Source organism: Spea bombifrons, chromosome 1 (genome assembly GCF_027358695.1).
Source record: "Spea bombifrons isolate aSpeBom1 chromosome 1, aSpeBom1.2.pri, whole genome shotgun sequence".
Taxonomy (NCBI): Eukaryota; Metazoa; Chordata; class Amphibia; order Anura; family Pelobatidae; genus Spea; species Spea bombifrons.
Genome location: NC_071087.1, coordinates 7,705,505 through 7,733,457, shown reverse-complemented (window position 1 = coordinate 7,733,457; position 27,953 = coordinate 7,705,505). Strand labels below are relative to the sequence as shown.

At 38.8% G+C, this 27,953-nt stretch overlaps 1 protein-coding gene across 2 annotated transcripts in view; it reads right to left on the bottom strand.

The window, feature by feature from the left end:
* CTNNA2 (catenin alpha 2) overlaps positions 1 to 27,953 on the bottom strand; it is a 609,640-nt gene that overhangs the window by 527,961 nt on the left and 53,726 nt on the right. For both annotated transcript variants that reach the window (XM_053458129.1, XM_053458130.1), the window contains exon 2: positions 23,382 to 23,487. In XM_053458129.1, coding sequence (XP_053314104.1) covers positions 23,382 to 23,483 — 102 coding nt within the window. In that variant the 5' untranslated portion in view covers positions 23,484 to 23,487. The remainder of the gene's footprint in view (positions 1 to 23,381; positions 23,488 to 27,953) is intronic.

Below are 27,953 nucleotides of genomic sequence, written 5' to 3'. Positions count from 1 at the left end.
GCATCCATCAGTGGTGAGCCACAATGTACCCGGAACACCAGAGTCCTTGACATGAGTCGTGGAAGTAATTGCTGCTTATAGGTCATTTAGTCAAACGTCCTTCACACAGAGTGTTCTAGAAAAGACAGTGTTCCCAAAATAAATAGAGCCACAGAAGAAGAGTTTTTACCATGGAGGCTTTTGCAAGACAGAAAAGCCATTATTCAGATGCGGGTGAAACTTTTCCTCAGCTGCACCACCAACGATGATGTGACAGGTCATGACTTACTATGATCAGCGTAATGAAGTAAACCTGTTCCGATGCTCATTTCTCTGATGTCCATTAAAATGGAAGCCATGTCTATTAGTTATTGCCCATTAGTAATTATGAACGGCCACCGTGCTATTAAGTGTTTGAGAAATGAAAATGGACTTTTGACATGTTTCTTCAACTCGCCATTAGTCATCTTGATCTTTTCCCGAAGATCTTTACCTATATGTGACCCCAACTAAAAGACTGACTATTTGCTCAATCCGTCTTATTAATGTCCGGGCTGCAGGATGAATAGGCATCCAGCAAACTGCACGTTACTATATATTTATTTATTTATCAATGAGAAAAGAGTGAGTTTTGGGACTGTGCCTTTTATGCCAAAAGAAAGAGAATTTATCACTTAGAAAACATCATAGGTACCACATTTCGCATCTGACCGTGCCAAAAACTGCCCATAACACTAGATTTTAGAGCCAAGAGAGGATTATACAATCAGGTCAATTCACTTGGAATTCGTCTATGCCAGCATGAACAGCAATTTGTTTATTCACAGGATTATAATGTGTTGATGAATGGAACGCTGAAGTTGAGTTGGACGTTGGACATTGGAACCAACTCGCCCCGAGCTGTAAACATGCCCCACACCTACTGACCAACATTACTGGTCCGCTGACTAAAGAACCGCAAAGAAGATCCCGTTCCAACTGGGAGACAGCATTTTTTTGTGGTTTATTGTTTATATATATTTAAATAGAAGACTTTACAATATCATCTCATTTTTCTCATTCTTTCACATTCTCTCCTAATTTTCTCCTCTCCTTTTTCCTTATTTTTAGGTATTAGCGCTTACGTAGATTTTCTTGCCTTTTCTTTTTTCTCTTTTCCCAGCGACTTGTCAAAACATAAAAATTGGAGTGATTTCAGTTGATAAGCAGGACAAATACACGGAGTATGGAGTCTGGCAGCTTTTCCATTTAACAGGAGGCTGCGTTTTAGTGAAACGAGGGACGTATGCCCGCTGCAGAAAGACTTTTACCTCCCGGTGGGAAGTGGTAAAAATGAAACATAATTGTAGATTCAAACAAAACAGAGAGGGGGAAAAAAAAAAGACTTTCTAAATGTGCATAGAAATCATTATCTAAGAATAAAGGCACTGAAAACGAATTTAATCCCAAAAGTAATAAAAAAAATTAATTATGAAGGTATTAGCGAGATATTCTATAAGAGTCACCATCATGAAAATAGGGCCTGTATTAGAGCTTGCTATTGCGAAATATCTTCAAACATAATACAAGTAATAATTCACCTTATTCAATAACAAATATATAAGTTAATACGTTTGCGATGCCACCCATCGACCATGGAATACTATTGCGGATATTGAAGCCATGAGGATAACTGGGAACCTTCCAGGGCCGACATTGGACCTCTCCCTCTCGAGCTTCTTATAGAGGTACGGTCAAGATAACGGGCATTGTGTGTGCGTTGCCCCTTCTGGAGATTAAACGCACACTCAGAGGTCCGGTAATGAACTGCGAATTCCATATTCCGAGAGTTCCCAGGTGTGAGCGTGGGCTGTGGAGCAGTCATGATGTCAGGCACCTTGAGTGTGTTAGACTGCTTATGACTGCAAGTCTCCATGCTCGTATCTTTACGACAATGTTAGCCAACTTCTTCAGAGCTCGTGCTTTTTTTTGGCATGTCCACGCAAGGTTGGTGGCCTCTTTTTGGCATGTCCACGCCAGGTTGGTGGCTTCTTTTTGGCATGTCCACGCAAGGTTGGTGGCTTCTTTTTAGGAAGACCCAGGCAGCTGCAGAACATCAACGTCTTTCCATGAGGACTATGCCAAGCTCATGGAGAATCAGTGACATGATAACTATCTATGCTTCCTCAACACAGAAACATAGACTTTGAAAGCAGTGCTAGATTATTGACGGTACTGTTTAAGGCCTAGGCCTTTCCAAGAAATAATTTTCAAATCAAGTAATACTCTGCCTTCATTCAACGTAACGTTTGCCAGGAACACATAATTATATAAAACAAAGGCAAGCATTGATGGGTTGTTGCCATAAAAGCTGAAAACAGCCACTATAGCCTTAATGGCACCCGACGCTTGCACACACACAGAGGACATCACATGCGCCCGTATCGGACATCACCTTGCAGCGACCTCTAATTCCAGTATATGATGGTGAGGAGCCATATCCACCACATAGGCATCAATGCTTTAGAGCAATAAACATGCATGCTCCTGAATCTCAGACGAGACCAACGACTGATTAAGGTTGGAGTCTCTACAGCTGGCTGACTAGTTTGGGCTGAATGGGTCTTATCTGCCGTCAAATTCTGTTTTTATTTTACCATTCCAGACTTGCAAAGTATTGTGGGAAACGTAGTCCATACAAGTTTGAGTGCTTAAGGTTTCTGTTTTATGGGAAAAGGTTGTGAAGGGTAAAATTGTAGTCAACAGGTGGTCAAAGAACTGCTTATCTGAACATTCAGCAATAATGTTTAGAGGAAGACATCACGGGGGGGGGGGCTACGGATTATAATGCCATCATTTATAAAAGCCCAAAGATCAAGAAATTCATAAAAACACAGTCACGATTTAACCAATACTATCAGCTAGACAGCACTGTGCCCGTAATTACGTTCTTCATGTTTTTTTCTTTTCGTTTGTTGGTTCTGAGCTTTTTCGCTGTAAATATATTACACAGAGCTGTTATATCCAGCTGGGATACTATTTTTACAGCCCTTAGTGCCCATTCCCGGAAAAAAAAATAAAAAAATAGAAAGAACCCCCCCCCCCAACAAAAACCTAAATCTGTTGTAAAAACAGTCAAGCATCAGATAAAAAAAATCAAATAAAATCTTATTTATGGAAAAATAGGTTTGATTTGCTTTGTTTTTTTCATACACTGAAATATTTTACAGTTGGTTGCTTTAAATGCAAAGCACGATTTTTGTTTGTGACCATTTTACTAACATTTTATTTTTTTCTATATTCCTGAATTTATTTATTTTGTGAATGGGAATAAAGAGCTTGCACATCATAAACAAACATTTCATAATTATTCTGTTGTAAAATAAATTGGAATTCACATGAAATTAAAACATTTACAAAATATATTGACTCAAACATAATTACCGTATTTGCTTGATTATACGACGAGTTTTTTTCAGAGCAAATGCTCTGAAAAATACCCCTCATCTTATATTCGAGGTCGTCCTATATTCGGACCTCAACTAGAGGTCTGACTACAAGACTAAGATCCAGATCCCCCGCAGCGCTGCAGGGGACCCGGATCCTCCTCTCTGGCGGCCAGTGAATGTCTGTGCAATGCGTGCAGACAACCTCCGCTGCTGCCGGCACTTCTGCCGAGGCTTCTATGACCGAGCGCCGGCGTCACATGACGTTCCTCAGTCATAGAAGCCCAGCAGCAGCAGAGGTTGTCTGCGCGCTTCGTGTAGACCTCCACCAGCTGCCACCACTACACACCAAGGAATCTGAAGCATGGAGGAAAAGTCTAGGGAAGCACTGGTAAGTTGGGGGGGGGTAAGAGTGGCATATGGGGGTATAATGGTTTTCTGGAGGCAGAGTGGCATATAGGAGGTTAAAAGGCATATCAGGGAGGCAGAGTGGTATATAGGGGGGGTATAAGGCATATCTGGGGGGCAGATGTGCATAACTGGGGGCAGAGCGGCAAATTAAAGAAAATACAAAAATAATTTCTCTCAATCATAGTTTTTATTAAATATGAAAAAATAGTTTACATGAATTAACATTTACTGGTAAATCTTTTTTTCCTATAGGGTCGTCTTATATTCAGGCTTTCTTGGGGGGTCGTCTTATAATTGAGCAAATACGGTATTTATCATTAGACAAAGGGTAAATATAAACGTATTTCAAATATACATATCGAAGGCTTTGTAGGTATAAACATACCTGGGAACCTTCTAAATGGGCTGACCGAGACCCTTGAAATATTTACCCTTTACTAGCCCAGAATCTATGTAATCATTCTGTATTCTAGTAGGAAGATCAGCCATAACCGGTAGCGAAAGTACCAATTGTGAGTCTTTGATATGATCAACAGCTGGAGGGAGAATAGGAAGGTGTCAGCTTCAGAGTGCGTGACCCTGAGAATCGGCCCCTTCACCCCGAGACCCTGAAATTGGGACAAAAACCCTGAGACTCTGGGTCAAACTCTGAGAGTTCCCGGTACAGGCATGAATAGGAAGAGAATAAACATATGACCATGAATGGGTAGAGCTAAAATAAAACTTTGCCAAATGCTTGCAAAAAAAATACAAATAATAATAAAAAATAAAATAAAAAATCAGCCAAAACCTTTTTTTTTATGCAAGCGCCTATCCCTTCTTTATGGGAATTTATACTTAATATTTATTAACATTTTGCACCATGGCTTGCGAGGTTCTCCCTTTTCATGCAATAAGAGAAATCCATACACTGGAAAATCACAAAAGATAGCGTTATTATTTAAGGTTTTCGTAATGCAGCACGGTTTCCGGAACATGGGGATGGAGAGCAAAGAAAATGGTGTTTTTCATTAAAACAATACATTAACATGTAAATATTACCCAGTGCGTATTAAAAATAACGTATAGACATAAACATTGTTATGTACAATTCTCTTATAAATAAAATATATTGGAGATTACTTTATAATAACAAATCTAAAAAAAATAAAACATTAAAAAATCCCAAAACGGAGTTTACTAACTCTGCTTAACGACAGTAATCAATTGATAATAAAAGCTGTAATTGCAAATCATGTTCTGGTGCTAAACCCCTCATAACGGGAAGAATTATTTCCACAAACTCTGAGAAACTAAGTTTTCAGGCTCAATAAAAGAAATTAACAATTATTATACGATATAAAATTATGGTTTATTTAATACATAAACAGACCGTAGATAAGACCCATTCTCCCCATTTTTCCTAATGTAGAGGCGTTATTCTCTATTCCTACTCAGCCGTCGGTCTCGTCTTAGATTCAGGAGCCATACGCCTACCCCATGCTGTTTTAAACTCTACCACTTCTGCTGGGAGGCTCTTCCGCTTATCTACCTCCCTCTCAGTAAAAAAAAAAAAAAAAAAAAAAAATCGAAGCCTCTGACCCTCTAGTTTTAGAGCACTTGTTGTAACATTTCTCTGGTATATTATCTTAATTATCGTATGCAGTAGATCATATTGTATTGTTTATTATGTGGGAAGATAGGGAAGAGTTTGAAAAAGTATTTAAATCCATTGCAGTATTTCCTCCACCGCTGGAAGGCTTTCTTGTTCAAGTCGCACACAGTAGGAGAGAGGAACGAAGAACAAAAAAAAACAAAAACCTGGAACTCTATAAATCACACCCGACAACTCATTACTGAGATCCCCAATTATTCCGCAGCGTAACATTCGCTACAAAGATTTGTATGAACCATTTTCGTTAAGTCAAAATGTTACATATTAGAGATTTACTGGAATGCTCAGCGCATAAAAGTCTCAACGCTTAAAAAAAATGGTGGATTTTTAAAGATTTTTAAAGGGGAAGTCACCTGGAAACAAATATTGGTCTCCCTGAGCAAAAAAAAAAAAGAAGATTTGGTCATTTTATATTTATTTATTTTTTATCATTGTTATTGTGCTCTCCAAAACTTGAATAATTAGTAGATTTTTGCCCTTTTATGGTTTTATTATTTATATTTTATTTATCCAATACGAGCTCACAGCATAAGAAAAAAAGGGCTAAAATAAAAACAAAAATAAAAAAAATACTAGGACGGACTTCCTTTTTTTTTTTTAACCAAATCCATTATTTTGGGTCGTTTTGCACAATTGCTGAATCAGCCGTTTTGGTCATTCTCTGTTCCACCAAAGAGACGTAAAAAAACACATAACACCTGTTTTTTTTTTCCTCTTTTAAGGGCCCAGTAGGCAAAATATGGAGTGCATATCTATTAAAGTTTAACTGTCCCTCTTTTGGGAAGATAGTCCCTTTTTCCTCTGTCCATGACAATTGTTGGGGTATTGGTATATATTTATATATTTTTATTTTGTCCTACAAAATTCCAACAAAAAACATACATTTTCCATAATAATTGGAAGGAGTCAAAACATGACATTCAGAAACATGTTACCGCCTGATAAAGCCGATATTATATGTATATTATAGTCTTTTCCCGCTGCGCATGCACAGCGTATATTCACTAACCTAGGAATCGGTCATTAAACGTTTTGACTCGCTCTGATTTAAGGCCTATCCCAGTGAGCTGAAACCTCGTGAAGGGCTATGCCGTCCCTTCGCAATGTATACTTCAATCAGAGGACCCAGAGAGTTCCCAGCTATGGGGGGTAACTTGACGGGACGCTAGACAGGTCGCCATCTGGCCCAACTATATACAGTATTAAAAGAACCAAGAAACACGCTGAGCATTAGACGGTAGATGGTTTTGTTCCAGATATATAGAAGACGCTGAAATAGTGCTTTATTACATCAAATTCCGGAAGGCTGTAGAACAGTCGCACAGCCATCCCTTACGGAAAATTACTGCATGTTTTTTCTGAAGTAATACTGCAGTTTTTAAACATGAAAAAAACTGCAATACTGCACTTTTACTGCATTTGTACTTCACACATCAGTTTTACTGCAGTTATTTTTGTAAGGAAGTACAAATGCAATAAAGCTGCAGTGCATTGAAGTACAACTGTAGGTTTGCAATATAATGGCGTAAAAGTGCAGTATAGCAGTTTTTTCATGTCCAAAAAACTGCAGTATTACTTCAGAAAAAACATGCAGTAATTTTCCGTAAGGGATTAATTAACCCAAAGAAGAAGTTACAGAAAGAAAGGGAAATGTTTGATGACGCGCCAACGATATCCGCAGGCTCGTCTTCAACGCGGGGCGCAAGGTGCCGCTGCCCGGGGGCTTGTTGCTTACCTTGGAGCCCCTTTGAATCAGTCCTTCCAGGAACGTTACAATGTGATTGATTTGCTCTAAATGATCTAGGAACGTCCTCTGGAACAAACTCAGATTGTCTGCCAGGGCTGGGACTATCCGGGATTGATTGCGATGCGAACATAACAACCCCACGACGATAGCGAATTCTAATCACATAGAACCGTTCTGCTACTGCTGCTATCTCAAAAATTACACGTCTGTGGATTTAAAAGCCGATATTTAAGATAATGTAACAAAAAACATAGAATGTCAGCTCATGGGCATAACTGGGAGCTCTGCGGGGTCCGCCTGGAGGGTATCCATGGAGAATCTCCGGGTCATGGAGGTATGCCTCACCCCCCGCTCGCTTCCCCTGCCTTCTGCATTTGGGGCTAGCACGGACCGGCCATCTGACACAACGGGCAAGACCACCGGGTGGGCCGTCGGCTAACAAAGCCACGCACTCGCCATTTAAATTGTACAAACATGTGGGTACTTAATAAAAGGTAATACATGCCAATAACGACGATAGTAATGATAAAGTCCTTATATTATACTTCGTGCATTAAGAAGCAAAGCGATCCTTTTCACCCCGCTGCTTTTTATAATATTATTTTATATATTATCTCTTATTTAATTCATATTGAATGACTGTCAAGGTCAAGTTTGTAATACCAAGGATAAAAAAAATAACTACAAACCTCCAAAAAAAATAAGAACTAAATAATAGAAATAGAATTAAACTCCCAATATGATGTATAGGGTAGGACACTTTCTGCCCTGGTGGGGGCAAGTAATGCGAAGTTGCCCTTCAGCAGAATGACCATAACCTACCGAAATATTTTACTGTCCTGCAAGGGGTTAAAGTTTCTTACATTTAAACATTTCAGCTGCTAGCTGTTCTTTAACACTGAAGGCGAGAAAAACCACCTCCTCTTCAAATACCATTATTCTGGATCTGAATCCCGGTAATTCCACCACTACGCTTCCCTAATCCCGGCAATTTGCTCCGGGGCGTACCGGCGTTTAATAATTCAGACCTCCCGAGGAGGCCGGGGGAACCGTACGAGATTATTAGTGATAGGAAACGATGCCGGGAAACGTAATGACACTCTTCTCGATCAACAAATGGTACCCAGAACTCGTTGACAGCTCCTTAGCACCTCCGGATGGCGTTTACGATGAAATGTAATGACTTGCGGAAGCTTCGAGTTGCAGGGATGCATCGTAACACCAGAAGCGCTTCCTCAAACGCGCTGAGATAAATCGGCGGACATGCGAACCATTCCACGGCTAAATGTATTTTAGAAGCGATGGCTTAGATCATCTGGAACGCGACCATCGGAATATTCTTTATGTGCCGGTATCCTAACTGCTGTGGTGCCAGGCACTGTATGTCAGAACAGCCTTACACGAGCTTTACACTATGTGCATAGTTGCCAACAGTCTCTATTTGGTCAGGACTGGACCCGGTGGCCGGAGATCCTGACCTCTGTCACTGTATAATTGAATTGGCTTTTATGAAGTCGTCTTACATGCAGCCATTCTCACTGGAGAAACTCACCATGAAGGGGGGCTTGGTAATGAATAATGAAATCTCCATTTAGTGAATAAACTCCTCTGTCCCCTCCGCACATTAGAACTCTGCGATACCCTCATACCCAGCAAACAGTCTGAGCTCCTAGAAAAGAGGGCATCAGGGGGAGAAAAAAGGGACACAGGGATAGGTCCTAAAATTCCAATTCCATGCGTGTTTAACCCGTTAAGGACAATGGGCGGTCCCAAAGCCATTGAAAACAATGGATTTTGAGGTAGTAGATGAACGGGCTTTGTCATTAAGGGGTTAAACTCCCGTGATGTTTTAGCCTCTACCACTTCTGCTGGGAGGATGTTTCACTCGCCTATCATGCTTATTATTGTGATGTCCCATTTTTGTGATATTGAATTTTTGTGTTTGGTATATATATATTTTTCAATAATTTAAATATGAAATACACCAAAAATATATTTAATAATATTAAAATAATAATTAGTTAAGCAGCTCCCAAATACAATTTCCAAGAGTCTTGCTAACAAAAAAATATATTTTTAGATTTTATCATAGAAAAGACTTTTTTTATGTCTCGCTGCAGCTTGAGCAATGTTTGGTATTACTCAAATCGTTTAATTCTCTTTGTAATAGGCGATTCATAACATCACGTTGGTTTTTTTTTCCCTCCTGCGTTTTACCAGTTCAGAACAAATCCGTATTTCTAGCAGACATATTGAGAGAGATGTATAATATGTTATAAAAATGAGCTTGTTCTTCCAAACCCCCTTAGAGCCTTCAGAGACTAACACGGAATCTCTACCATTGGCCCCATGTGCGTTATTAATCACCCAGTAACATTTGGGGAAAATGCTTGATTTTCACAGATGTAACTATAATGTATTTCGTTGGTATTAACATTAGAGCCCTTATTAATTCCATTTAAGAATCACAATATTTTTACTACGCATTAATGTGAAGATAGATAATGTTTGCATGAGCAAATAAGACCCATTTGGCCCATCTAGTCTGCCCGTCTTTCATGATGTAAAGATTCAAACCTCAATAAGTCAATGAATAAAGGGGAAAAAGGGGGAAGGAGAGGCGAAAAATGGGAAGGAGAGGCGAAAAAGCAAAACGGGAGTAAGGGCAAAAAAGAAAAAGGGGAGGAAAGGCGAAAAAGAAAGAGGGGATGAAGAATAGAAGCTGAAATAATTTTTGGCATGCTATTTCAAAGACAGACCAATAGGCAAAAAAGGGGCAAGGAGAAGCGAAAAAGGGGTTAAGGAGAAGCGAAAAAGGGGAGGAAAGGCGAAGAGGAAAAAGGGGAGGAAAGGCAAAGAGGAAAAAGGGGAGGAAAGGCGAAGAGGAAAAAGGGGAGGAAAGGCGAAGAGGAAAAAGGGGAGGAAAGGCGAAGAGGAAAAAGGGGAGGAAAGGCGAAAAAGGAAAAAGGGGAGGAAAGGCGAAAAGGGAAAAAGTGGAGGAAAGGCGAAAAAGGAAATAGGGGAGGGAGAATAGATAACGTTTTTCTTTCAATATATACAACACACGATGATTGTCTTCCGAAATAATAATTAATTGTCATACAGAGGGGATTCACTGTACATCTTTTGGTGAAAACAATTAAAATGTCCATGCAAACACCTTGTACAGAGGCCATTTAAGTCAGGAAGGGAACTGAACACCTCTCCGCATCACGCCGTATTACATTAAATGACATCCCTTAGCCGGAGCTGATTTTTTGTAGCGCGTTTAGATGTATTAATTGGACAGGTAATTCTGGGAGTGAATTACGTTTCACAACATTCTCCTCCGGGTCTTGTTGATAAATATTTATGAACATTACTTATTCCGGTTTGTGTGATAATCTAATCTGCATATGTATCATCGCACCCACACATTATCCAGGTGTGCAATTATTTCACAGAGATAGCCGGGAAAAGGCGAGGGGCCATCGTACCAGGACGGCGTCGGGGATCTAATTCTCCTTTCATGGGCATTAAAACTTCATTTATAGGGAAAGGGCTACAAGATATATGAAAATGGCTTCTAAAAAAAAAAAAAAAATCCCCAGTCTCGACAGCCTCATATGATTTTCTCCAGAATCAAACGTTGGGATTGGGGGAAATTAATCCCCCAATTAATATAAAATATAATAATATCCCTTATGGAAACATTCATTTTTAAATATCTTTTTTGTTCTTTTTTTAACATTTTTTTTCCACCCGGTTGATATCTTAATTGATATCTGTAACATTATAACTAAATTTAAAGCCAAGGATTTTCACCAATAAAAGACAGAAAAAGTCAAATTTTCATTACTGGTGAAACGTCTTCTTCTTTCCCCATTCTTAGAATGTTGTAAGCCGGATACATTATTATATTATTATTATTCTGCTTATCTTAATAGTTTAATTACTTTGTTTTCGGTTGCCTTCCCAGCTATTTACTTTGATCTGCTGAGACGAAGGGTGATCTTTAATTGTGAATAACACCCTCTATAAGGAGATTAAGGGCTTCGCTCACTAAACGTTTAAATCTGAGCCGTGAGTGCTCATTCCTTAACTATATGCCCAGGGCCATTTTCTAGATGTGCCTTGGCATAGAGTGTCTTCTACCCAAGCCAGATATTTCTTTATTACTTACCCTTCTTACAAAAAAATATCTACCTTCATATAAAAAAAATATTGAAATATTCTTATTTTGACAATCCAATTTTACAATAAGCATCTCGAGATAAGACACAGAGCGTGAGGACCAAAAGAACTGGCTCGCAAAGGGGACTTGGAGATAAAAGTCCATATTAAAGTTGCTGTTCCATTTGGAAAAAAAAAAATAGCTCTCCGGTACGCTATAGAAATAAACCGTTTGAAAAGTTTTTTTTTTCCAGTTGCAATGGCAATGACCTATCGGTGACGCGTGACCATTAAGCGTTCCTGGCAAAGAATAGGAATGAGGCAACATTTTACATGATTTAGGAATTATTTCTGGGAAGGCATTACAAGGAATGATGTTTCCAATGCGGCATTTAGTTACAAAAAAAATCTTAAATTAAGCAGAGTAGGTGGAACAGCACCTTTAAATGTTCCGATGAGAAAACTTTTCGGCTGGACAGCACCCAGGTTGACAGTCTGGGTTTCTAGATAGTCTGGGTTTATAATAGTTATTTAAAATTCAAAGTACAGGGCTATTAAAGAAGTATTATTTCTACTGGGGTCCGCTTTAGGTTTCATGCATTCAATTAGCCAGCTTCTCATTCTAGCACATTTTCTTTTCTTTATTTCTTCATATAACTGTGTGAAGTAATTAATTTTAATGACAAGGGCCCTTCCACACAGTACATAGTTACTGCTATGAAACTATTATTCATTGATACTTCCTGGAACTGCAATTACAAATGAAATCTATTTTTCCCCTAAAAAAGCTAAAAAAGTAACAAATTAATCGCAAATTTCAGTTTGCAAGAAAAAGAGTGGTATAAACATAAAATAGTACAGAACTAACGCAATTCAACAAAAACGGCAGTAGAAATTACAGAATTATGACACAATGTATGTGTATTTATGGACTTAACCCCTTAAGGACAATGGGCGGTCCCTAAACCCATTGAAAACAATGCATTTTGACATTAAGGGGTTAAACCCATTTCCATTGGTTTTTTTTTCACCCGGCTGAGCCCATTAATTGGAGGCCAACAACTAGGTAGGGGGCACCGGAGCTGTAAATAGAGCTACTGGCCCCTAGGGTCAGAGGTCCCACGCCATGCTAAAATCATAGCAACATCTGGAACTGAGTGGTGAGGGGCACTGTTGCCAGGCAACTAAAGTGCACCCCTCACCTTGTGGCCCTTGGGACAGCTGCCCCTATTGCCTCATGGAAGTTACATATATGGGAGGCGGGGGTAAGTGTGTAATATATATATATAATATATATATAGTACATCGCCATGCAGGGTTGCCATGGGTTTCCCACCAATGTTCCTCCTATTGACCAGCCTTATGCTCCTCCCAATGTCCCAGCCAATAAGGGGCCAGCGAGAGAGACTGCCCCCCACCCTGCTTGGCCAGAACCTGGTACACCAGTATTGGTTGAACCCCACCTCGCGGCTGCACCGTCTCCATGGTTTCTTCATAATTTTTGGGGGGAAAAGAGGAAAAAGATGCTTAGGAGGACATTTATCTGCCAAGTGAATATAGTTTGAAGTCTCCTGAACTCTTTCTACTTATTCTATACCTTCTTTGCGTTGCCTATGGCCGTTTATTCGATATTGTCTACAGCTAACATGCTTTTTTGTATTAATAAGACGACTAATTAAGAGAATCCCACTTAAGCATTCCTCTCATCAACACTACCGCTTCGTAAATTAATCTAAATTTGTTATGTCATACGGTGATGAATGGATAGGGTTCTATGGTTAACATTTACGAGAAAGAAAAATGTTGCTATATCTGTAGTCAGGAAAATGAAGTTGGCCTCTTTCTATGCCTCATCATTAATATCAATAGTGATGAACTGAGGGAGAATATCCGATCGTGACTAATGGACATGCCTTTTGGAATACAATGCAGAAAATACCTCAGCATTTCAACACAGAATCTGAAACCCCTCCCGGATGAGCCGAATTGTTCTTATCTGCCATTAAATTCTATTTCTCAATCATTCCAGAATGAAGTTTAGAATTCAAATTCAAGATACTCCTAAGGGCAAGCTGCAAAGTTTAATGTCTGTTTTTAGGCTTAAGACTGAAATGAGATGATACGCCTAATAGACTACTGATTTAAGGTGCTCACTCGGTTGTTTCAAACTGGTTGTCAACATCTATTAGGCGTCACCAACTAGCACAGTCCAACAGATCATCTGAATGTAATATTCCTGGAAAAGCCATGCTGCGTACCAAATGAATTCCATAGTGCAAAGCTGTGGTGGAACAAGAGCATGGTCCATGAACTGGCCAGTGGAATTTCACCAGAGGCGAACAGATGGAGATTAAAGTTTACCTTGGTACGTTAAAGGCCAAAGGACAATAAATAGGCGATGGGACTAATGGTCATAAAATGACAATAATGGCTTTTGGTCAAGGACATTTGGACCAATAATCCTCAATTCATAAGTACATGGGAGGCAACGGTCTACCCACCATTCCGATGGTCAACCTGGACATTCTTATACCAATTACCGACGGCAGCGGGACCGCCTGCTGATGTCAGCGGGCAGTCCTGGCTGCGTCCCGCAAGGGAAGGCTCCGAGTAGCCGGAGTAAAGAAGTTTCCAGGTATGCCTATAGAGCTCATGTGTTTTAGACCATACGCTCAATACCTGGCTAGAATAACATAACTCAGCGTTTAGTATACACAAAATATTTTCAACAACTTTTATTTAACTCAAAATCTATTTGGTCTTTTTTAAGTGCTCTGTACCTGCACCATTACCAAATGGGACATGTGGCACTGACCAAGAGAAAAAAAAAATAAAAAACACAAAAAATGTTAAATTTCTTGTGGTTTTCAGATGCTTATAATTGTCAACCAAATGGAAGAACAGCGTTTACTGCTGTGATATGCTCTACTTTGAAAAAACTGTAAAAACGTCAAAACCAATTAAAAAAAACATTTGAATTTAGTTTTAAATCTCACAAGCCGCTATGTATTACTTTTTACTTTTCAACTTTTTTTGCTTTATTTTACATTCATAGGAAACAAATTTTCTGAGTTTATACTTAACCCCCTCAAAATAAAGGGTTAATTTTATTACATTTTATTATTTTTTAATTATTTTTATTACATTTTATTATTATTTATTATTTTATTTCAATTTATTGGAATATAGTTAAATGATCAGAAAATAACAAACAATTAATATTAGCTTTAAAAAAAACACTTCCTTTTGATCATGCGCAGCCCAGCAGAGCATTATAACAGTGAATCAATATTATTTGACGTTTTGAAATATTTGACCCGAATTGTCATTAAATTCATTGATAAACTCAGTTCACATTGCAACTTCCAATATATTCCTCTGCTGTATCAATTTTATTGACTTCCATCCTGTAAATAACTCTGATCTTTATATAAATGGCGTGTAATGATTTATACGCTTTAATAAACAGATGAATGATGAACCTATACCGCATATAGGATTTTTAATATAAACGTATGGCTTAACCTTTCTTCTGCAATTTTAAAGAGCCCTATTCATTTTTTTCAGCTTTAAAGACTGAAAAAAAATAAAATAAAAAAAATTGAATGTTTCATGCGCATTTATTAATCCTGCAAATAAAATAAAAACAAATAACTAAAAAACTCTCCTTTTTGGAGAAGCTGCAGCTCCAGAGCAGTGAAATCGGAGGGTCTCAATGGATGCACGTGGCAGAAGCTGGGGAGCAGGGGAAGGGGTTAATGCATATAGGGGCTTCATCAGAATCCACCCATGCATTAGCAAGGGGGGGCATCTTGAAAATTTAGAGAGCCATCTCCGGTGCCATTAGTATTAAAGTGCTGGAGTGTTTAAATAAGCGGTGTTAGTACGATTATGTGAATTTTGGGGCAAAAAATAAAAAAATATGAAAAATAATCCCTCATCGGAGGCCGATCAGCCTCCGTATTCTGTAGGAAAATTCCGTGAAGCAGGTGGAGTTGCGTTGGTTTCATTAGTTAAGTCAGCGGGGAGGGAAGTCATCCAGTTCTCTGTATGTCGGCCATTAAAACGGGAATCATTTAGATTAAATTCCAGGCGCCGGTGCCAGTTTTCAATGATTTGTGACATTTTCCTTGGGCATTTCTTTGTTTATAACCACAAAACAATCTTAAAAAGGCATAAAAGAAGCCAAATGAGGAAAATTATGTTTATTATCAACTTTTATAGATTTCTATTTTAAATTTCTACTGCTACTGTTTGCAGGCAGCATTCCAGGCACGCAGGCAAGCGCTTTCTTAAAGGGATAGAGACGTATAGTCATAATAAAGCATTTATTCAAAATACTTCCCTTTTCTGAATAAACTGCGGCTTCCTGAAATGATTGACAGCAAACATGTCATTTTATGTCATTTTTATTCTGCAAATCATCCACCATTTATCTTGTCCTCCTCTTGTCAATGTCACATGGTGGGTTACTACTAACGAGGAGGCTCAAGGAGGCCGCCGTTCAGCGGGGTCTCGGCCTCGCGTTACAAGCGGATCCTTTGCGTGTAACTAGAGACATCCGAGGGTCTTATTCCGGCACTGCTTGGAGACTAAAGATGAAAAGCCGGCACGTGGCCAGGTGTCCTGACTAGTCAATAGACGGTCGCCGACTAACAGCGCAGGGATTCTCAGCAACAGATCTCGCAAGAGAGGAACGAGGGTGAGGGGCAGTGATTTATAAGCCAGGAATTTATAAATCTACACAATTTAATCTCTAAATATATCTTTTATCAACTGTTTCTGTAAACAATGAAGATTTTAGGGCTTTTTATACTAAGCTTTTAGGGGGGGGGAAATGGACACCAAAAGACAGGTGAATTTGGGTGCGAATCTAGACTGGCCCTTCCAAACAGTGCCACTTGGCAGGTATATTATTGGATCAGCAAATGGACATAACCGGGAACTCTCTGGGTTTGGCCTGGAGAGCTCCAGGAGAAGCACCGGTTCTGCGGGTCAACACCCAAATCCTCCGGGACGCGGGAGCGGGGTCCTGACCAGTCCCACTCCTCGTCCCTATACCAAAAAGGTATCAACTTTGACTCAAGACGCCATCATCCCTTGGATCAGCACAGTTAATCGTTTATTCTTATCCAAATATCTGATGGTCATCCCTGCATTCTTTCGTATGAATTAGATCATGCGCGGAAAGCAAAAAACAACGGTCTCCTATACAAACCCCATAAAGCGAAACTCCTGCTTATTATTTCCGTCTGGAGTCTCGGGAACATAATTTGTTTTTGTTTAGAGTGTGGAATATTATTATTGTATTTTTTCACCAAAAAAAAGGAAAGTTTATTGCCTGCTTCGAGTTAAAAAGCCTGCTATGAAAGTTCTGTTTTGTTTTTTGGGGACTCTGCATTTCTGTATTTTATTTAAATAAGTTTCTGCTTAATAAATACAAATGTTTGTTTCTATTTTTTTTTTTATGATTGTTTTCTGGGTTTTAGGGTTGTCTACGTGCAATTTAAATGCAAATTCCTGTAATAACCACGGGATGCCACGTTTTCTGCCTGTATCTTACTCCGCGGGGGATTCCATCATCAGTCATTAGCATTCCGAGCTAATTGTTCATCTCCTTTGTCTTTTGCATGCGTCACATATATTGTCATTAAGTCTTGCGCAAACTTTTTTTATATACAGTGTGTATAGTATGTATGTATATATAAATTACATATAATAAATAATCTCCGCACCTGGAAACTCTCAGGGTTTTTGCCTAATGCTCTGGGTATAACATCTCAGAGGCAGATTTTTATGCCCCTGGGGAGGGTGATTGGCATACCTGGGAACTTGAAGGCTCCGGCTACCCAAAGCCCTCCCTTGAGGGATGAGGCCAGGACCACTTGCTGATGTGTGTGGGTGGTCCCACTGACATCGAAGGACCCCCACCCCCATTTACAGAAAATGGTCTGGGAGTGGGGTTGTGTCAGGACCCCGCTCCCAGGTCCCGGAGGATTCAGGTGTTGACCTGGAGTCACCAGGCAAGACCCAGAGAGTTCCTAGGTATGGCGACCGGCGGAAAGCACTGCATGCCCCTCGCTGAAATCTCTGTAAATTCATAAATCTCCAGTTCCGGTAGAGACAGCGATTCAGGTGACCCAGACTGGGAGGCTTCCATGTTTCTCAAATACTTTTTACTTAGATTGCTACCTAGAATAGGCGCCACAGAGGACCCAGAAATGGACAATATGGCCTACTTCCCATTCACTAGATGTGCAGAAACGATGGTTGGTTTTGGAAATGGATATATAGCAGAAATTATATTTGCCCTCCAATAATCCGTATACACACAAGAGACGTATCACGGGGGGGAAATTGTCAAAGCCAAGGTCCAATTACAGTGAAAAAACTGCTTATTTGGGGGGGGGCATTAATAAATACCCATTGGTAGAGCAGCTGAAATACAAAATGTAAAGGAGCCGATAACATTTAATAAAAACAAACGTTCTGGACCTAAACCTTTGTAACTAAATGCAGCATCAGAACCATCACTGTACAGTTAAAATCTCCAAAAGCCTTCACCAGGAATAACTACTTAATTGAGTACAATTTTGCCTCATTTACATTTTTTGTCAGGGACGCTTAATTGCCACATGACACAAAAACTATAATATTATAAAATATTAAAAAAAGAAGTGCGAGTGTGATTAAACAGAAAATAAAACTGTTTTATTTGCATAACATTCCAGAGAGAAAACGAAAGAATGTAATGAAAGTGGAACTGCACCTTTAGGAATCACATACATTAATCAATGATTACTATCTTAAATTTCTCGCTGCGTGGTGATCAATATGAGCTAGAATAGCGTAAACAAGCCTATTATTTGTCTATAAGTAAGACACTGATTAATAGATCCCTCATTAACATTAAGGAAATAAATTGGGTTTCTGGCCAAGTTCATTCTTAAAAGCCCGCCGCAGAAATATATCAATCGGTGCCGAATCTCACAAAAGTTCCTTAACAATCTTTGATGTATAGACGAAGGTTTTTGGCAGGTTTGGGTTCAAGAGGCTTCTATCTGCTAGAAATCAAAGACTCTGCATAAGGAGTCCTGATCATTACCTAGAGCAGGTGAGACTGATCAAGAACTATGGAGGCGAGGAGGACTTGTTAGTGAGCGTCCAAGATAATTGGGTACGGGAACGTATATTTATTGTAATATATGATATAAAGAATATATTATAAACTCTCCACAAGCTCCCTCCACACGTAGTGTGTTGGTTTTCCTCGAATTGTACCCTAGAACATGTGCGCCCACAACCACAGAAGGCATTGCTTACGTATGATGAGGTATGGCCTCCTTGGAAGGACCTACTAGCTCGCATGCCCTCACCAAATATTGTATTTAAGGGAAAAATACGACGTAATGGGTAAAGGAACTAGGCGGCACTTCCTATTTGTTCGATGAGTCCCACTGTTGAGGCAGCTGCTTTATTTTTCAGTAACTTGGAGGAATGTAGAGAGTTAATGTTGGTTTGTTTTTTATTTGGGTGGGGGTTTATATTATATGTGTAGCTGCCCCCCCACCTTTTCTTTTTTCTGTATCTTCATTTAAAATAAACTATATCTGAAAGAATATATTTAAAAATAAACATTTCAAATCAGAACATTCTAAAATAAGGAGCTGTCCAAAAGTTAGGTTTTCCAGCAATTTACAGGTTAACCTTACTGCTTTGAATTATTTTTTTTATCTTAAAAATGATTGTCATACCTCCCTGGAAAAGGCCTGTGCTTGCTAATACTAATGTGCCTTCCTAAAATAAAATAAAAACATAATAATAATAAATAAAATATACGTCTACGCTAGTTGTATATAAATGTCTCCACGTAGGCCAATAATCTGAAACACCGAGTTAAAAAAGCTCATATACGTCAAATTCTATTTTTTACAGGGTATGAGGGTATCGCAAGGTTCTAGAGCCCTAAGAGCCCCAATAATGTGTAGAGAAACAGCAGCACATGGGTTAAAAAAAGGTAAATAAAATGCATTATTCTATAATTTCCTTACTAGTTTACATAAATGTGCCCCAGAGGCAAATAGGTCGCCATAAACCCCCCCCCACCACACACACACACACTATTGAGCCCATCCATAAAACAAAAAGGTCCCTCTTGGCTTCTGGACAGACGGACGCGGTTTCTTCATGGTGTTTAGTACAATAAGTTCCTTTTAATCCCGGTATAAGTTTTCTCGTGTCGGCCCGCAGCGCGATAAAGCTTTTATTCTATAATGTATTGTGTATCGAGGCGTTCCGTCAGGCCGGCGGTAACGCCATTGTATTATATACCATTAATTCCTCTTATTATGGCTTTATAGCCAGACATGGACGTTTAAGCTTATTTTCCTCTTTTGAGAGCACAGGATCTATTCACATAAAATTGTTCCAAAACCTGACATTTAAAGTATGGCAATTTCCAAAACGTAATATTATTATTTAGAACATTAGCATTTTATATATAACGTGCTTTTCGGTTTCTCTGTATATTATCACTTTCATACGGGTTGCCATGGAAACGCCTTTTAAACACGCAGCGATGACCTGTAGGATCATACAGATTACACATACATGATATACCTATAAAAGGATACCCTAACTGCCCATGCTTACTGAGAAGGTGGTAGATAAGTGGAACAGCCTCCCAGCAGAAGTGGTAGAGGCTAATACAGTATGGGATAGACACATGGCTCCTGTGGTGTCAATATCAAATAACAGATTAAATGAAGTATCTTGTGATAATACCTTTTTTATTGGACTAACAGAATTTTGGATTGATAAGATTTCGGGAGCTTTTCTCCCTCTCAAGTCTAATGTTTAAATACCAAAAAAAATTTAATAAGTAAACTTACCCTAAAAAAAAAAATAAACAATGAACCTGACCAGGTACACTTTACACGCTGCAAAAAGGTTTTTTGGTTGTTTTGTAGTTTTTGCTTCCCGTGGCCATACCTGATAACTTTCTAAATAAGCTGACCAGGAGACTCTTTCAATATTAACCCTTTAATGGATCGTGCAGATTTATTTGCATCAACTCATCAAAATAAACCCTTAATTGAGTCACCAGTAATTAAGCAGGGATATGACCACTAATTAGGAGTCCTATATGCTATCAGGCAGCTCCGGACTGTGTGACCCCCCCGAGAATCTGCCCTTTCACCCCGAGACCCTGATAATAGAGCAGAAACCCTGAGACTCCACATTAGACTCTAAGAGTTCCCCGGGGTGTTAATCAGCGTTTAGAGAGATCTATAAAATATTCATCAATGGCTGCTTCCTTTTCACACCAGCCACAAGTGGAACGGGTTTCTGGGGGTATTATACCCCTGGGTCTGATTCCTTTCCAGCAATGAGAAGGTTAATCACTGTGAAGAATCGTGGTAAAGATAATAGCGTCGGGGGTGCCAGGAATCGGGCTTGCGTAGCAGTTCTCCAATATGACCGGCTTAATTTAGCCTCCCTTGTCAATAGAGATTATCATGTCTGAATAGACGGCGTGTTTGTTAAATGATACAGAACACGCACAGACACAAACATATCACACGGATATACACGATACATGCCTTGCCTGTGAATACACACATCTTAAATTATTATTATTAGTTGATGTAGATCATTTCCTGTTAAATGTTAATTATCTAAGATTCTATAGCGATGGAGTTAGAGCGAGTGATTGGTAACGCTATGGTTCTACTTTAACAATAAAAGAAAACACTGCAAACACCGCGATCTCAGTTATTTCTTATAACCTTTTTTTTTTTTTTTTTTTTTTTTTTAAATTTAGCGTTTTTAAATTTATCCAGATGAACAGTCAGAGATTTCTGATCCGATGCCCGTCGCTTTAAATGTGCAATTTCACATAATAATTGGGGTCAATAGCCTGCTAAGGCATGAAGCAGATCTGTCACTTTATGCTTTCATCCGAAGGTCTACCCACCAAAACCACAGACGCTATTAAGAAGCTTATTCAGCTTCTACGGCAACAGCCTATCAGTTCCAGCTTTGGTTTCACAAGCCAATTAAGCATTTCGAGATTATTAATGAGGCAGATATTTACAGATTTATATTTCTCTTCTGCTTCCAGCCATAGTAGGAATAAGGATTCTAACGTTGTATTTAGATATTTAAAAAAAGTATTAAATTGAGCAAATTAGGTGGGCCGAATTGGTCTTATTGGCCGTCAAATAATTTGTTCCTATATATATATATATATATATATATATATATATATATAACCTTATGTCTGATAAACACTTTGTAAAATATATATATATACACACACAAAAATAATATATATATATATATATATATATATATATATATATATATATATATATATATATATTCATATTCTAGCTCATAGAAACATGCAGATCTGTACTAGAACATATCATATCACATAAAATCCCAGCCGCCTGTGGAAATAAGCAGCTCGGAACTCGTGCAGGGAATATATTCTCATTAAATATTTAAGAGCAAACACCAGCTACAATCCACTGGATTACTAAGCAATTAAAAGCAGGCTATAAGCAGCCACACATTAAAATGTAAAGAATGTTTAATTTATTGTCTGTAATCATCATTTCAGTTTCCTAAACACGGTAATGTACGGGTCTAGAACCTTAACAAATCTACAGCATCTCAGATATGAGATTGTTTTATATAGCGCCGTCAGATTCCGCAGCGCTGTACAAAGAGTAGACAGGACATAATTAGTATATAGCATGACCAGAGGACATACAGAAACAGGTGAGGAGCATCAGAGAACAGAGGGGTCCAGACTAGAGACCCAATAGCTGTAAATGTTCCATCGGAGGTTTGGAAGGTTGAGGGTTAGAATGTAAGCCGGATACCACGTCAGAGTGCGAGAACTCGACAGCTGACAATGTTCTACCATATAGAATATAATATTATATGGAGTATTGGTCCAATCAAGTCGCTAACATATAGGACACGCAATTAAATAATTCCTACCGCTCTATAACCACCAATAAATCGAGCTAAGAGGACTTCACGGATAACCATTGAAGAAGCACTGAAAGGATCCAACCAGAAGAGAAATTCGGACTTAATATTCAGCGGTACCTTGTGGTCAGTGATGTAATTACGCCTTGTGAAATATACAATATCCACATATCATGCAATAAGAAACATCCCATAATATCCGCTCAACATCCTCGAAGCAGACCATAAAAACTTTGAAAAGGTTCTCGCTTTGGTTAATTTTATATCCTGAAGGGAAAACAGGTGTTCTTGTAACGCACGAGGACGAATAGCAATTCATTTGGCAACAGATGAAGCGTGTAAACATACGTCTTTTATGAAGACGCGTGAAATTTAATTCTGAAATATCAATGATCCCAGCTGTTTTGGGGGGGAATGTGACTCTGTTTAATAGTTTGCTATATATGTACTTGCTTTACTGTCAAAAAAAGGAGGAAATAAAACATTTGAAAATAAAATACATTTCTGAAAATAGAAACTGCTATAATCCGTGGATTCTGACAAACATAAAATATTTAGAATATTAAGAAGAAAAAAAAAGAAGATTTAGTTCACAAATCAATTCACTAGAGCGATAGAGCATTGGAAGCCCTTGGTTGGGGTTAATTAGTATTGACACATTCCAAGTGGACATGTCACAAAACGATGGAATTCCTGCACTACGCACAGGTGCAAATTGAACCTATACATTGTGCTAGCCACATTATTAGTTGGGAAGTGTATAGGCGATACTGTACGAATCCATTCACAGTAAGAAGGGCATTGTACGTATAGAGTTACATCGCACATATAGAGCTGATCTATATAAAGTGCCTGTAGGCCCTCGGTTTACAGATGCTGGCGGGGGTTCTGTCTTCATTGACATTCGACAAACGCGATCCCCTTAATTCCAAAACACATAAGATATCCAGAACACGTGAAACCACAATACGTTTAGTTTTTCTTTAGTTATTCCCATACATCTTCTTACCTGGCTGACAAGGGGCTCCAAGAGGCTCTCCACGGTAAGAGTCCTTATTTCCAAGCTTTTTGGGTCCCATTTCAGAATGATCGGTGAAGTTGCAGACGTCATGTTTCTAAAATGTAAAGATATATTTTGCTATTAGTGATTGGAAAACTATTTCACACGAAACAAGCGAATACAATAAGATAGTCGCTTTCAATAAGCTTCATTCATCATTTATGGTCTCCAGTTTTATATTCCATTCCATAAGAAGAGATAGAAGAATTTCCAAAAATATTATTCACATGTCGTTCATAATACTCATCACATTCAGATTCCAAAAACACTTTGTGTTATTCATATCAACGCTTGGTGGGCTCATGGGACCCGATACTAAGCCTTTGGCAAGCACACTGCATACAAATAAGACTCTGTGGCAAAAGATTTTGCATAGAATGTACACAATAAGTATGACACAGAGACAAGAACACAATACAAGTTCAGCAACAAAAACCTTCATGGAGAACGCATACAGAAATGATTGCAGTACCTAGAACACCATAATATCAGTATGGAAAATATGTCACACGGAATTTATATTACAACTGTGTAGCATAACCTAGAACATTACAATATTAGTGCAGTGCTTAACATAGAATTTCGATTATTAATATTCCATGGAGCCTAGAACACCATAATACAGTGAGCATTTACTTCATAGGATTTATATTATAACTATACCGCAAAGCATAGAACACCATAATAGAGTGAGAAAATACTTCTCATAGAATTTACATTCTAACTATACCGCAGAGCCTAGAACAATCCAATGAAAATACAATGAGGAAATACTTTATACAGAAGTATAACTATAACAAAGCCTAGAACACCACCATATTAGTAGAGTGAGAAAATACCGTATTTGCTCGATTATAAGACGACCCCGATTATAAGACGACCCCCCAAAATCAAAATATTAATTTAGGAAAAAAACAAAAAGCCTGAATATAAGACTACCCTATAGGGAAAAAGTTTTACCAGTAAATATTAATTAATGTAAATTATTTTCATGTTTAATAAAAGCTATGATTGAGAAAAATATATTTTTTAAATTTCCTTTTATTTGCCAACCTGCCCCCCCCAGTTATGCCACTCTGCCCCCAGAAATGCTTTATACCCCCCTATTTGCCACTCTGCCCCATGATATGCCTTATACCCCTGTATGCCACTCTGGCATATAGGGGGTTAAAAGGCATATCATGGGGCTGAGTGGCATATAGGGGGGTATAAAGCATTTCTGGAGGTATATAGGCATATCATGGGGCTGAGTGGCATATAGGGGGTTAAAATGCATTTCTGGAGGTCCAGAAATGCATTTTAACCCCCTATATGCCACTCAGCCCCATGATATGCCTTTTAACCCAGCATGTACTGGCTGCCTTGGCTTGATAGGAGTGTGATTGCTGTTAGCAGTTTGATATATATATATATATCAAACTGCTAACAGCAATCACACTCCTATCAAGCCAAGGCAGCCAGTACATGCTGGAACCTGGGGATGATAGCAGTGGGATTACAGCCTCCATATGCCATGCTACAACCCCCACCCCCCTTACACATCCATGCTATCACACACACACTCACACTCATTCACAAACATTTAAATACTCATTCATTCCCTTAATCACACACACTTCACACATACTCAAAAACCCTCCCCCACCCCCTCACCTGAACTGCAGATCTCCCACTCGCAGACTTCTGCAGGGGACCGGCTGTAGCAACTTCTCTGGCCCCGCCCTCAGAGGAGGGAGGGGGGAGATAGAGTTCTGTGAGGACGCTGCAAGCTTCCTGCCCTGCTTCTAACAGAAGAGACGCTGCTCGCGACCGGTAAGCAGCATGGCGCCAGCATTTTTTTGGGGTCTGATTAGAAGACGACCCCGATTATAAGACGAGGGGTATTTTTCAGAGCATTTGCTCTGGAAAAAACCTCGTCTTATAATCGAGCAAATACGGTACTTCCCGTATGAGCCTAGAACATCACAATATTAGTACGATGAGAAAATACTTCATATAGAATGTGCATATTAAGTGCTCTTCAGAGCCTAGAACCCAACAACACAGTGACAAAATTCCCCTTATACTCACATCTGACGCATAAATCTGATCTCGGTGAGAAAATGTACCATGAAGGCAGAATGCACGGTACCCGTGTGATGAATATCCTATAATCACAATAACTAAAATCCCCCAGGGGCCAGAAGGTAAGGGGCCACTGGCAATGCCCAATGGGCGGATCCAATGGGGCGAATGCCCCCACTAAACAAGAAGGCAGCATGTCCCACTCGTAGGCATTAAGAGGTAAGTCCAGACTTGCCTCTTTATGCCCCAATTTCAATGAGGAGGAGGGGGGTTCGATTCGATGTTCTTCCACCACATAGAGGCTGGGGATCTAACGTTCTACCCTATCAAACTATTATCACCCCCCCCCAGCATATAGAGATACTTGTCAAAGGCATAAACTGTGTTGGATTATCCTCCCCACATTTCTCCATTTCTCCATCTAAGGGTAAGACTCCATTATGCAGACGGGCGAGCTGAAAGGTTAGGGTTCAAAGAGCTTCCAAGTCCCTGAAAGGCCAAATACGCTAAATATTTAATGGTTTTTTTTTTTGTTTTTTTTTTTAAACGTATGTAACTGGATGGTCAAATCGTTTGGCCAGGATCTTGAAAAAAAGGTTCATTGGCAGAAATTACAGTAAATTAACTTAATTGATACTTCTGCTCACATGAAATGTTCCCAAAACCTTTGAAGCGGATAGAGATTACCGTTTAATATTATTATATCTGTTCCTTTACAAATCTGCTTAACCAGTGAAACCAACTGTTGAACTTTGCCGAGTGCGGCGCACGGTATGTAATTGATTTAAATGCGGAATTTCTGTTGCCAAGGTAACACAAGGAATACTGATTTTGTTTATTAAAAGTAAGTCGTTTCATCTGGAGTATTTGTTAAAGGGCAAGACCCATGGAAAATAAACATTCTTCCTGCATAACAGTAGTATTCGGTACAGTAGCACAGTTCAGTCATGTGATATTTTGGGCGACTCTCCCGGCTCAAACACCACACTGAGCTGATGCTTTATGGCAATGCTAATGAAGTCCGTTCCTCCATAGACTTTAATTAGTCAGAGGGTCCCTCATTCAATATGATCAGAGTAATTATCAAATAAAGTTGAAAAATGTTATTTTGTTGAGTTGTCTTTTTTTTTCTAAAATGTGTTACAAGCCTTTAAAGTTGAAGTCTATTTTAAAATAAAGAAATATCTGATTAGTGAAGTTCCTGTGCTGCTAATATAGCATGATTTTAATTTTTACTAATTATACAATATGTACAAGCTCTAAAATGGATATATATATATATAAGTTAATTGACTGTAATTTCTGCCAATGAACATTTTTTTTCAAAATCCTAGCCAAACGATTTGACCATCCAGTTACATACATTTAAAAAAACAAAAAAAAAAACCCAAACATTAAATATTTAGCGTATTTGGCCTTTCAGGGACTTGGAAGCTCTTTGAATATATATATACACACACACACATACATATACCTACACACAGACATGCATACATACACACACCAACACCGGTCTATATTATATTATATTATATATATATATATATATATTCTGTAAAATATTTATTGATCCTTGATATGGTTAACTAATAGATAATTTACATCGCTTTAATTGTAAAAACCACAATCTGCCAAGACACTAAATCTGGGACATTTCTAAAAAGTAGTTCAATTGAATAACTTTGTTGTAGTTCAATTAATTAAGAAGTGATACTTTTCTGCCAGAAAGCCCAAGTGTGGTCAAATTTGCTTTCAACAAACCATATCAAGGGACTCCTTAAAATATGTTTTATAATGTAAGCCTTTCAGCACGGTGAATATTTCATTATCCATTAAAAGGGGCAAATTGCCCCCATAATGCTGTATTTTAACCTTTCTGCGCATGTGCTGGCTGAATTTTTTTTCTACATGACTAACATGCAGCTGTCTAAAACATTCTGAAAGCGATCATTTGTTTTAAAAACCCTTCTAACTATCCTTCCTGCTTTTAATCCAAAAAAGGGGGGAAAAAAATCAATAAAAAAAACCACACAATTACTCTATTTTTGGGGATTTTGCTACTTGGGGGGAAATATTTAAAAAAAAAAAAAAAAAGCATCTTACCTAATGGAAATTAAGATCTCTGGGAAGAGTAGCATATTTATTAATATCACCAACCATCACCAGTGGGGGGCATTAGCTTTAACAAGTGGGGTTAATTTAACGGGGAGGAATAATCATGCGAATCCTAGGGAAGTTATGTTCCCCCGATTACCCATCTCATCAATTAGTAAAGCAGGTGAGTGAAGCCGGGGCTCAGGGGAAGCCCTGGACTGGAGTAAAAGGTTTCCTAGTGCTCCATCCCAGTAGGGTGACGACCACATATATGCTTAAGTGCTGCCCTGCAGTATGGGGGATGTATAGACTCGTGGAAGGGAACCAATTAGTCACGTATACATCCTCCATACGGCAGGGCAG